The sequence below is a fragment of the Rhinatrema bivittatum genome, chromosome 8 (genome assembly GCF_901001135.1).
Source record: "Rhinatrema bivittatum chromosome 8, aRhiBiv1.1, whole genome shotgun sequence".
Lineage (NCBI taxonomy): Eukaryota > Metazoa > Chordata > Amphibia > Gymnophiona > Rhinatrematidae > Rhinatrema > Rhinatrema bivittatum.
Window position 1 is genome coordinate 182,566,232 of NC_042622.1, and position 12,920 is coordinate 182,579,151.

The 12,920-nt window shown below is 46.1% G+C and overlaps 1 protein-coding gene across 7 annotated transcripts in view; it reads right to left on the reverse strand.

The window, feature by feature from the left end:
- The window catches only part of NF1 (neurofibromin 1), a 527,350-nt gene that overhangs the window by 97,841 nt on the left and 416,589 nt on the right, over positions 1–12,920 (reverse strand). For all 7 annotated transcript variants that reach the window (XM_029611915.1, XM_029611920.1, XM_029611917.1 and 4 more), the window contains 3 exons: positions 1,694–1,908; positions 905–966; positions 388–502 (listed from right to left, as the gene is read on the reverse strand). In XM_029611915.1, coding sequence (XP_029467775.1) covers positions 388–502; positions 905–966; positions 1,694–1,908 — 392 coding nt within the window. The remainder of the gene's footprint in view (positions 1–387; positions 503–904; positions 967–1,693; positions 1,909–12,920) is intronic.

A 12,920-nucleotide genomic window follows, 5' to 3' on the forward strand; every position in this document is an offset into this window, starting at 1 on the left:
AAAAGACAGAGAATAAAACCCCAAAACCAGGGAAAGACAAAAGGGTTATGGGTGATCGGGACCAAGCCCAGATTCCCCTACTCGCATCTGCTGGAGTCAGAAGATACTGAACTCCTGCAGAGGGGGTACTAGTACTTATGGTGACGCCCCCTCAAAGCTTTGGGCTGACTCCATCTGCTGGATTGGGGACATAACCCACGGTCTGGACTGATCCAGGTACGTACAGGGAATGGGCCCTTACAATAAAGTGGGTACACATACATTTGTTTTCTACATTTGTTTACGATTCTCTCCGAGTGACTGAGCTGTTCTCAAATACAAAATGGAGGACACATGAGGGGTGGATACTGCTCAGGTGTCCTGGTGAATGGAGGGGTAGCTGCGTACCTTACTAAGGATGCGGATGATCTGTTTTATCTGCCCATGTGACACTCGTTTACTGATACAGCCAAAGACTACTAGCGCCCTGGGCTGCAGGGATGGATTATACTGAAATGCAAACCTGAAAGGAGGAGGACATTATTAAAATAAGATGAATTTAACATTTTAAGCAAGGTATACATATATAAAAGCACACTGGTTACTCAAACATTTACATTTCTAAAAGTAAAGAAGAACAATTTGCTCTGGCGATAATTTTCTTTTTTTTTGTTCCCTTTTAATATCTTCCTTTTTCAAATCTGACTCCCACTGATGGCTGCTTCCAAAGCACACCCTTCATGCTGCTCCGTGGCCAGCAGAGGCAGCCATCTTTCCCCATGCACACCCCCAGACCTGAGTGCACCATCTCTGCAAGTCAGCCTGGCCAGACTGCTCCCAGCAGATGGGGAAGTGAAACCCTATCCCCTGTGTCACGCTGCAGTGTTAGCAATGGGACCCACAACAGTTATTATTGTAAACATACTTTTGTGCTAGCTCTGTCCATTGGTCTAGCCACTTGCATGCTGGAATATCTCTCATACAAGCCTAAAAAAAAACAAAAAAAAAAACCCACAAAAATGTAGTTTGAATTTATAAATGGTGCCAGCAAATAAGAATACCATGAGAAATCAAATTGCTAAAGTTTAATGCAGCATCTCCTTTTATAATACACACAACCTTCAACTCTCAAAACAGCCTGCGTTTGATCACACACTTTTACTACATTCACAAATTCAATTTAATTTTGCTAAAACCAGGTAAACATATTGGGATATGAGTGGTACACACTGACAACCATGCAAACACAGGGCATCTCCCCTGAGCAGGGACTGGCAACATATTTGAAGGTTGAGCTACAAGGAGAGCATCCATTTTTGGGCCTGATGGTTCTGGTTACTGTATCCGCCTGCATTTTCACTGCATCTGTATGGATTTTCTTCTCTGCTGAAAATAAAAATTAGTAATCTCCAATATTCTCCTACTCCCCCGCCAAAAAAGAAGTCAATTATCTTTGGACTTCTGGGCTCCATGAAATCAAAATCAGGCAGGACTTGACACAGCATCATTTTCTGCTTCACACTCGACAGGTGAGGCCCACCTATGGGATAAATGAAAAAGCACAAGCAGAGCAGCTGATGCTGGGAACCCCCAAAAGAAAACCACAAATGGGTCTTATATGCAATGTTTCCATCTTGAGGGCTAAATTCTATTGAATGGCTTTGCCTTACAAAATCAGTGCACAATTGACTTAAGTCAGTCTTTCAACCTGTACCTCCATTATCTCCAGCAGAGCTTCTGTGACCGTCTCCAGCGACGTCAAAGCAAACGTTTCTCTCTCGTAGGAGCCAGGAGAGAACGACCTATCCCTGTAGCTGGATCGGAAGGCTATGACAGCGGCTGACTTCACTTTACTAATTCCAAACAGCAAATAGAATTTGGGCAATGAGAACTCCGTCAGACTGAGTCTCAAAACTTGCTTGGTCTCCTCTGTTAAGAAAAATTTAGCAGGCATTTAACACCCAGCATCCCTTATTAAAGTTAACATTCATGGACGTTAATTAAATGATGAGAGAGAAAGAATTCCAAACATTTTTCCTTAAAAAAAAAAAAATCAAATTACATAATCAAATTATATCCCATGGAGAACCATTCCGCATATTATGGCACAAAGGTCCAGGATAATTCTTGCTTCTATAATGCCAGCAGTGTAGATTTATTATCCATATGTATTTCTTCCCCCACCCCATTTTACCATTTAAACTTTGTAAAAAGTGCAGTCACAAAATGGCAATCAGAGATCAGCATGACGGGTGCCTCAAATGTTTAGGGCTTGATCATAAGTCAGAAAACTGTGGCTATTGTGGGAATATGTCCCCGCTAATATGTTCCTTTAGAGAACTAAAGCTCAAGTAGGACATATTAAAATCAACAGAGAAGAAAAAAATCTGGAGAAAAAAATGGCATAAGACCCATGAATCAAAAAATAAAGAAATATTGAAATTTCTTCAGTCTCTAGTGCTGCGATATCATCAGTAGCAACTATGTTCTGTTAGCGCACATAGCACACAGCTCTGAAAGAGCACCAACGTTGGGCACATACAGCACAGAGGAAATTATCGTGCGGGCAACCAACCACCACAAACTACTGGCACCAAAACATCATAGGCATCAAAGTTTACCGCAGCTCACAAATCAGCACCAAGGCACTGCCAAGGCATGGCTGAGAGAAGGCAAATCCTGAAAGAATTGCAGAAAAAAAGCATTAGCGCTCAGAAAGCACAGTGCAAAAAGGAAACAAGGGTAGTTTTTAAAAAGGATTTACATGCGTAAAAGTAGTATATATTGCAACAATTTTTAAAAGCCCATTTACACACTTAGATGGTAATTTTTAAAGCCACGAGGGACACACATGTGCGCGTGCATTCGTCGGCCTGTGCCCAGGGCTGCAGCTATTTTATAACATACAGCGTTATATGTGCACATGCTATAAAATAGCCTGGCTGCACACACAAGTGCACCTAATTTTAAGTGGACGCGTGCCTGTGCATGCAAAAGCTGCTTCTACTGTGTTTTAAAGGGGACGTGTGCCAATGGCATTGCCTGTTTTACCAGTTCTTCCCCAGTTTGCCCAGTCAACAGATAGGTCCTCCAACCCCCCCCCCCCCCCGGTTTGATAGTCTGTACACCCCCCCCCCAGTTGCCCCAGACCCTTTACATCCCTCAGATATGGCTCGCTAGATTTTTTTTTAAACTTACATGCCATTCGTAGCAGAACTAAAAGTTATGCGGCAGGGGACCTTGGCGCACGTTGGAGCGCGTAAGTATTTACGCGCAAATTTCTGGTTCAAGTATTGAAACGCCCGTGCCCTGCCCAGACCACACCCCATTCCTTTTTGAGAAGTTCCGAAATGTGCGCGCAGCGACATATACACGCATATCCGGGCAGCTTTAAAAATCTACTCGGTGAGTGCAAGCCCAACATATTCACATATCCCCTAATTAATGCACACGTCAGGCTTTTAAAATTCACCTTTTAAAGTGCACTTACGCATGTAAAATCTAGTCAAAAGTGCACTGACACATATAAAACCCAGTTTTAAGCATGCAAATCCTTTTGAAATTTACCCCCATAATGTAAGCAGACTTTCACTTTACAACAAAGATCGCTCTCTTCACCATAGAGAAACAGGGAAGAGAAGGCACGGACATTATCAAAAAAGTCAGGATTCCAATACAATTAGTACAGGATCTCCAACAATACTAGACCCACCTACCCTCATCACGAGATGCACAAGTTACCCTGCTCAATCCTCTGCTTTCAGAATGTCACTCATTTATGCAAAAAATGTTGACAGACTTCATCTTGAACTATATGGCCAAACAGTCAAGAGAAAAAGAACAAACGAAGAACTCTCTTTCTCATGAAGAATCTTCAAAGAGCAAGAAGAAAAAAAAAAGGCAAGCAAGGTCACCATATAGAACCTCTCACAGATCCCCTGAGTTCACAGGCAATAAAACAATAATCAGTTTTCCGAACCCTTATCACCACCAGGTATTCCTTTGGAGCTGTCCCCAGAACCAGTGTGTTCTCTCTCAGAGGACACAAACTACCCAGCATTCTTGCAGATACATTTAATCTGGAAGACGACGATGCAAAAACAAAAGAATATGAAGGTGCTTTTTAAACACCAACGCAAAATTCAAGGCAGTGCTCAGGCACAAGCCTTGCTACACCTACAAAACAGAATGCAGAAAATGCCATCAGTAGCAAGAAATATCAATACAAAATATAAGGTACAATAAAGTACAGCTGCCCCATGACTCTCAATAGTAGAGTCTGCAATGAAAAAAGCAAGAAAATCAAGGACATATTCCTTTATATCACCTTTCAAGAATGCAAGACTGATGGACATTACAGGAAAGGAAATGTATCAGTCAAGAATCCTAATTTCAAGAATAGGTGCCCATTAGATGCAGATGGTCCAATTCAGGTTTAACAACATTCAAAGATTAGATAAATCTTTGAATCAGTAGACCAACAGGTCTCATTCAGTCAAATTCTCACAAATAAAAAAGACTGTATAAAACATATTAAAGATCCGTATATGATTGTTTTAATGTGGCTTTCTGAGCATTTTCTGTTGCAATATCCACCAGAAGGTTAGCATGGCTAAAGGAATTGGGACTCAGAGGAGATGCATAACAACTTAGCTGACACAACATGCACAGGTGAGAACCTTTTTGGGGAAAGAGTAAATGAAGCAGTAGAGCATCTAAAAGACCAGATGTCAGCGCTCCAGTCATTATCTTCACCACAATGAAGCCAGTCAACACAAAGAAGGTACAGCAAATGCCAATACAAGAAACCATTTTACGCACAAAAGAGGTATTACAATCCTTATTCATACTACTACAGACAGTGTCCATTGTTTATACAACCACTGTAATAACCACAACAGCAGCAACCACCTAGTCAAAGAGTCAGAGAAAGAGCACAAAAAAGGCAACAGCAGCAGCCTTCTTCTGGAGCCCCTTCAGGTTTTTGACAAGCAAAACAATATAAAACCCATGGTCGGAGAAAGCAGTAGAGCAGAGCTTTCCAAACTTTTCATGTTGGTGACACACTTTTTAGACAAACATAATTTCACGACACGGTAATTCAGTCTACTAGTAAACCAGAGGTTAAAGGTTAAACGAACGAAACATATTTCGACAATTTATGTATGTTTCCTTAAATATATACATAAATAAAATGTTTCACGACACAACCTATCTCATGAAAACCTTAAATTTATATTAAAAATATATATTCCAAGATTCATGTTATTGTTATAATTTATGAGAAACAATAATAAAACAAATTGTCTGTCCCCCACACACTCATCTCTCTCCTCCCCCCAGCACGTCTGGCCCCCACTCACTCATCTCTCTCCCCCAGCACATGTCTGGCCCCCACACTCATGTACTTCGTCTTTTTGATTGTTGCCAGTTAAGTGCTTCACTCCCTTCCATGATCACCAGACACTGCTGCTTGCAGTCAGTACTCCTCATGGCCAGGCCTCATCGGCAGCAGCAGTCAATGCAAGGATGGCTGGGCTCGTTCCACCCACCAAGCCCCCCAAAAAAACACGATTGACAGCAAAAATCACCCAATAATAAGCAACCCATAAACTGAAAAAAAAAGTGAATCTCTAGAAAAAAAAAAGCCCAAACTCGCATCAGAGTTGACCAGGCTTGCGCGACACACCTGCACACTGCAGGCGACACACTAACGTGTCCCGACACACAGTTTGGAAAGCTCTGCAGTAGAGGGAACCATATCACAACAGACAAATAAGTTTTGAAAATAATTTCCTGTGGTTATTTTTTTAAACTTCAAAGAAAAACTCCCACTCAGTCCACCAATTTATCTAAAATACTTTCTGAAACAGAGATACTAAAGCCAGAATTAGATCACCTAAAACAAAATAAAGCATAAGAACATAAGAAAGCAGAGTTGCTTACCTGAGCCCGGCACAGAAAACTTTTGTCAGTTTCTAGAAGCTTTGGCACACTGAGCATGCCCAGCATGCCACCATCCACGCAGGGGTCCCTCTTCAGTCTTGTAACATAGAACTCAGGAGCGAAAAAATAAAAAAATAAAACAACAAAACGAAGGAGAACCCAACTCTGTGGGGTGGCGGGCGGATTTCCTGAGGACTATCCTGCTGTCCTAGGAGAACACCTGTTACAAGTAAGCAACTCTGCTTTCTCCTGGGTGAATAACCAAGCTACAGGCTGCTCCTGGATACAACAATGACTAACAGTCCCTATTTGGGTGCCAATGAGCATAAGAACTACGGTGTTGTTGGCCACAGAGGGAGGCAGCCTGAACCCTAACAATGGGCCCTAAGTAGGGAGAGTTGGGTTTAAGGCTGGACGAGATTGCGAAGGACAGATTGTTTGAAGCTACTGTCGTGCCGACCATTTTTGTCCAAGCAGCAGTGGGAAGCGAACATATGTAAGGAACTCCACATCGCAGCCCTGCAGATTTTGGTGACAGGAACCTTCCGCAAGCGGGCTACCAATGCCACCATAGCTCTCACAGAATAAGCCTTGACACGGCCTCCAAGCCAAACGTCTGCCTGTGCATAGCCGAAGGAGATACAATCCGCCAACAAGTTGGACAGAGTTTGCTTGCCCATCTCAACTCCCAGTCTATTTCTATCGAAAGATATGAAGAGTTGCGTGGACTGCCTGTGGCCTGCTGTGCATTCTAGATAGAAAGCTAAGGCCCTCTTGCAATCCAAACTGTGCAGAACCCCTTTGCCCTGGTGTGAATGAGGCCTTGGAAAAAAGGTGGGCAGAATAATCAATTGACTGAGGTGAAAATCAGTCACTACCATAGGCAGGAACTTAGGATGCGTACACAAAACCACCCTATCATGAAAGAATTTTGTGTAGGGCGGATACGTAACCAGTGCCTGAAGCTCACAAACCCCGTGTACCGAAGTGACCGCCACGAGGTCACTTCCAGGTGAGGAACTTTAGATCGCAGGAGCACAGAGGCTCAAAAGGATCTTGCATGAGCCACACTAATACCACGTTGAGGTCCCAGGACACAACGGGAGGCCGGAGGGAAGGTTTCAGCTGAAGCAGACCACGCATAAATCGCCCTACTAAAGGCTGTACACAGAGATGGACATACCAGCAACACCCTGATGGTAAGCACTGATGGAACTCAGGTGTACCTTGACTGTGGCACCGAGAGGTGCCACAAATAGTCCAGCAGCTCTGGAGTGGGACAGGCGAATAGATCCAAGCCATGACCCTCACACCATACAGAGAACCTCTTCCACATCAATCTGTAAGACTTCCTGGTGGAAGGCTTCCAAGAAGCAATCAGTACCTAAGACAGTTCATCACAGAAGTCAAGGGACCGCAGGACTAGCTTTTTTTTTTTTTTTTTTAATCTATAGTATTTATTAAATTTTTCAAAATATACAGAACAAAAAGTTCAGAAATAATAACATATAAAGATGAGGTTTTACATAAGAAATTTTTGGAAATATAATAAAGAAAACAAACAACCCCCATTCTATATATGTCATAATAATACAGGCAATTGAGAGGGGACAAAATGTCTTTAAGCAGACTAACAGGAGAATATATTTAAACTAATGCAGAATATGCTTCGGAATAACTAGTGTTACTTATTTCTATGTCAACATCCCCCTAAAGACCAATTAGAGTGGGAGTCTAGAAACAAATGCAACTGTTCTGGCTCTCCAAATCTATATCTTGAATTTCTATATACTATAGTACAATAACATGGAAATCGCAATGTTTGGGTAGTCTTTGCAATATCAGGAAAATATTTTATCGGGTAGCCATAAAATTTAAACGATTGGTTACGGAAGAATGTTCTTAGGATTAAATCTCTTTTAGCAGATGTTGCTAATTGTACAAATAATGTTGCTCTATCTTCCACTACTAATTCGTGGGATTTTTCTAAGATGGATGATAAATCAAACGTGGCTTCTTCTTTCTCTTTCTGTTCTTCAGAATTTCTTGCTCCAGTTGATTTGGAGAAGTAGAAAATTTTTTCAATCTTAGGTAAATCTTGTTCTGAGAATTTTAATAGATTAAGAAGATAACTTCTAAAATGTTCTCTGTGTGCGAGTAACCTCATTTTGGGAAAATTAAGAATTCTTATATTATTTCTTCTAATTAAATTATCAAGGTTTTCCATCTTCAACATTTGAATATTCTCCAACTTTATCAAGTTTGCTTAAATTTTTCCCATTTCCACTATTTTCCTTTCCATACCACCCATGGAAGTTTCAATTTTTTCAATTCTCCTTCCAAAAGTTGATTCTTGGAAATACTCTCTTTTACCATCGCTGTTAAGGATGTTATTGCATTTTCCATGGAAGCAATAGCCTTCAGAATATCCCCCAAAGTTACATTAGAAGACAGATTCGGGGACACCACAAATCACATGTATTTCTCCTTCTCCTCCCTCTTTCTTCAGGGGGTCAGCTCCCACGATAGCTCGCTCGGCGCTTCATCAGGTAGGCCTCTGGAGCCTGATATCTCAAGGCTCGCCGAGGGTAGTGCATAACATTCACTCCCTCTCTGAGATCCTACCTCTAGCGATATTGATGATTTTCCTTCCAGCAGGGCAGATGTAATCGGGTCAAATTCTCTCCCCTCAAACGGGGGGGCTGGAACAGTTGGTGCGCTGGGGCTCAGCGATGTTTCCAAGGCCAGGAGGCTTAGCGTCTGCTCATCACCAACTCCTCCAGCGGCCCCTCCCTCTGGCATTGACAACGCTAGTCCAGCAAATGCTTCCTCAATCCGAGGTTGACGGGATAATGAAACTGGAGTTGAGGTAATATCTTTTAACTTTGCTTTCCGTTTCATATGTGGCATATCCACAAGGAAAATAGTAGAATTTCAGGCAATATCTAGCAAGGCAAGCAGTTCTCCCCAGGAGCTCAGCGTTTTACCGTCCTTCCTTGGCAGCCATTTTGTCCCCCAGGACTAGCTTTTCAACATCCAGGACATCAAAGCTAACGACCTGAGGTTCGGATGGTGCAGCCTGCCCCGATCCTGTGTAATCAGATTGGGGGAGATCCACAGACTGATTGGAACTCTGATCGACAGGTCCTGCAGGAGTGGGAACCAGACCAGTCTTGGCCAATAGGACCATGGTCCACTTGTCCTACTGGAGCTTCAAAAGAGTCTTCATTACCAGCAGAAGTGGAGGATACACATACAGAAGACCCTTATCCCAATGCAGTTGCAAGGGGGAGGCAAAGAGGTCCACGTCTGAGGTTTCCCACAGGTGAAAGATCCAGTCCGCTACTGTTTGATCCAGTGCCCACTCGTGCAGTCAGAATGCTCAACTCAGGCGGTCCGCAACCATATTCTCTGATCCTGCTAGATACACTGCTCATAGGAGCATGCCTTGTGACAGAGCCTAGGCCCATATCTGCACCGCCTCTCGACAGAGGTGGAACGAACCAGTGCCCCTCTGTTTATGTGCCACATCGCCACCTGATTGTCTGTCTGAATCAGGATCACTGTGTGACAAGTGATTCCGAAACGCCCAAAGAGAGCAGCGGATCACCCAAAGGTCCAGGAAGTTGATCTGGCATTGAGATTCTTGAGCTGACCAACGACCTTGGGTATGGAGGCTGTCCAGATGCGCCCCCCAACCAGGGGGGAATGGATCAGTGGTAGTACGAACTGGGGTGGGGGAACTTGAAATGAATAGGTCCTCTGACCAGGCCAGGGAGACCTGGAGAGGTTGCATAAAGCAGATATGCACATCGAGGTCCTGGGTTGCCTGTGTCCACTGAGACATCGTCCACTGCTCACTGCGCATGCACAGATAGGTCGGGGGGGGGGGGGGGGGTGTTTAACATGGATAGATGCTGCCAAGTGATCCAGAAGACTAGGCATCAGCGGACCAAACTCGCAAGGAAAGATAGGGCGATTGCTCAATCGTGGGGCAGAAACAACCTGGCTTGAACTGGGTCCAGTCTGGCCCCGATGAATCCCAAGTGTGGCATTGGGATGAGATGGGACTTGGGGTAATTGATAAACCCCAGAGACTGCGGCACTGCAATGGACAGATTGAGAGCGCGTAGCGCACCCTGTTGAGTGGCACTCTTGACCAGCTAGTCATCGAGGTAGGGGAACACATGTACCCCAGACAGTGGAGGTGCGCCCTCACCACTGCCAGGCACTTAGTGAAAACACAAGGGGCTGATGCAAGGCCGAATGGCAACACTCTATACTAGAAGAGTTTCCTGCCCATAATAAATTGGAGATACTTTCTTTGACCATTGAAGATCTTGATCTGGGCATAAGCATCTTAAATTGAGGGAGCACAGCCAGTCTCCTTTTTGCAGGAGTGGGATCAAGGTGCCCAATGAGACCATCTTGAACTTTTCTCTTTGAAGAAACTAGTTCAAGGCTCTTAGGTCAAGAATAGGGCAGAGGCACCCTGTTCTCTTTAGTATCCGGAAATACTGAGAGTAGAACCCCCGTCCCTGCTGTCACAGAGGAACAGGGTCAAAGGCTCAGGCCTTAGAAGGGCGGAGAGCTCTGTTGAAAGTATTTCCTGATGAGCGGACAAAGCCCACGATGGACATAGGGGAGAATCTGCGGGGATATCTCTGAAGTTTAGCTTGTACCCTTGGCAAACAATGGAGAGAACCCACTGGTCCGAGGTAACGTGGGGTCATATTCCGCAAAAAGACGCAGCCGGACCCCCAACTGGAGGGCAGGGTGCTGAGGGTACGTCAGTCTGGCTCATGTTCCCCCACTCCCAGTCAAAACCCCGTAGCGGGGCTCTGCTGGGGGGCTGGCTGAGTTCTGGGGGCCCTCTGTTGTCTGAAGCGACCCCCGGAAGCTGCACGTGGCGTATGTGCCCTCGAGGCAGGAGGGTAATATTTCCTCTGGTGATAGGACTTCCTAGAGCCCTGTTGTGAGGATTTTCTGACTGAGGATGGTGGGTCAGAAGTACTGGTGGAAAGGTGCTGAAGGGTCTCATGTTGGTCCTTCAGCTGGGCCACCGCGTCCCTGATCTTATCCCTGAAAATTCTCCCCCCTGCAGGGCAGATCTGCCAGCTTCTCCTGGACCTCTGGATGAAGGTCCGAGGCACAGAGCCAGACCATCCTGCAGGCGCCAATGCCCGCTGCGGCCACCCTGGCTGCCATCTCAAAAACACTGTACGTGGATCTCACCTCGGGTTTACCTGCCTCCAGGCCCTGCTATACCACCACCAAAAAGGCTTCCTGCTGCTGTTGAGGCAAGCGCTGCACAGTTCCTGGACTTGCTTCCACAAGTTCCGGTTGTACTGGGTCATATACTGTTAATAGGAGGCAATGCGGGCGATCAGCATCATGCGCTGGTAGACCTTCCTACCCAGAGCATCCAACGCCCGATGCTCTCGACCTGGAGGAGTAGAGGGGTGGGCGCGCTTGGCTTTCTTGAGGGCAGACTCCACCACAATGGATTGATGCGGGAGGTGTCACCTCTCAAACCAAAATGCTTGTTGCACTAAGTAAATTGCATCCAATTACATGGAGGAACGGTCTCAGCGTGTTCCCAGATCCTGAGGAGCTCCTTGAAAATGTTATGGACTGGAACCGCCACAACTTCCTTTGGGGCAGCCACAAACTGGAAGACTTCTAGCATTTTGTGCCGGGCATCCTCCTCAGTTAGGAGCCGAAATGGGATGGCCTCCGCCATCGGCTGGATAATACCTGCAAAGGAAAGGTCTTCTGGGGGGGGACCCTACGCCTCTCATCCGGCGGAGATGGTTCTGAGAGAAGGTTGCCGAGTCATCTCAAGAGGGCTCAGAGCTATCATCCCCCCTCGGATCATATGGGGGCTCATGTGGAGGGTCCCTGCCCAAGACTCTCAGTTTGGATACCAAGGTCATCGAAGTTACAGACAGCCCCAAGACCCCCGATGGCCTGGGGAATCGTGGCCGCGGAACTAGCGCCTCCGCAGTTGTCATCATCCGCATCGATTCTTCCTCCTCCTTGGACCAATGATGGGAATCGCTCTGGAGGAGGGCATCGGTGGCCGCTGGTGCACAGATGGTACCCCGGGCACTGGTTGCATCGGAAGTATACTCAAAAGGACGTCTAGATGCTCGAGCAGGGGCGCCAACAGAGATAGCGCAGGCTCTGGCACAGGAACAGGTGCCGATGGCAGCTCAATACCCCACAGGGCTCGTAGCCCCACCAGCTGAACCCTGCAATCCAACTCCTTTCGAAAGTCCGCTGAAGAAAGAACGGACTGAGGAGGAGCAGCAGCATCACCAGAGCCTCTTGGAGCCCCGAGGAGGCTTGTTGCCCAGCACCGACACCAGTGGGGAACGCCTGGGACTCCCGGGTCTGATAGAGACCGAGGCCTCCTCTTCACAGGGTTGCTTCAGTGCCAGTGCATCTGACCCGGTGTCCTGTAAAGACGGCGACTGGTGATGATGCTTGCAGGAGTTCCCTCGGTGCTTAGCCCGGTCCTTCCCGGGGAAGGACCGGGATGAAGGCGAAGATCCCGATGTCTTGTAATGCGAGGACACCGGAGATGGCCTATCTCTGGCCCATTTCTCTTTCGAGACCCAATGGAGGAGTGGAGAGGGATGGCATATTCTAGCAGCTCCCCATGGCCTCCCAGTGTCGACAGCCCCGATACCGGAGTAGATGGGTCAGACATTTTGTGCCCAGAAAGCTTTTCCATCTTATCCAACTGGGCACAACAGCCTTTGGGGGTCATTTGACCATAGAGCTTGCACCCCCAAATGTCGTGCGACACCCCCAGTTAGAGGATACAAACCACATGCAGATCAGTGATAGACATGATTTGCTGGCACTGTGGGCATCGTAGAAAACCGGACGATGCCATAAACAGCCGGCGAGCAGTCGACGGCCGGTGGCCACCGAGAAGTGATTCACCAGGATTTGACAGCAACAAGGGGAAAATTCAACCTACTGCA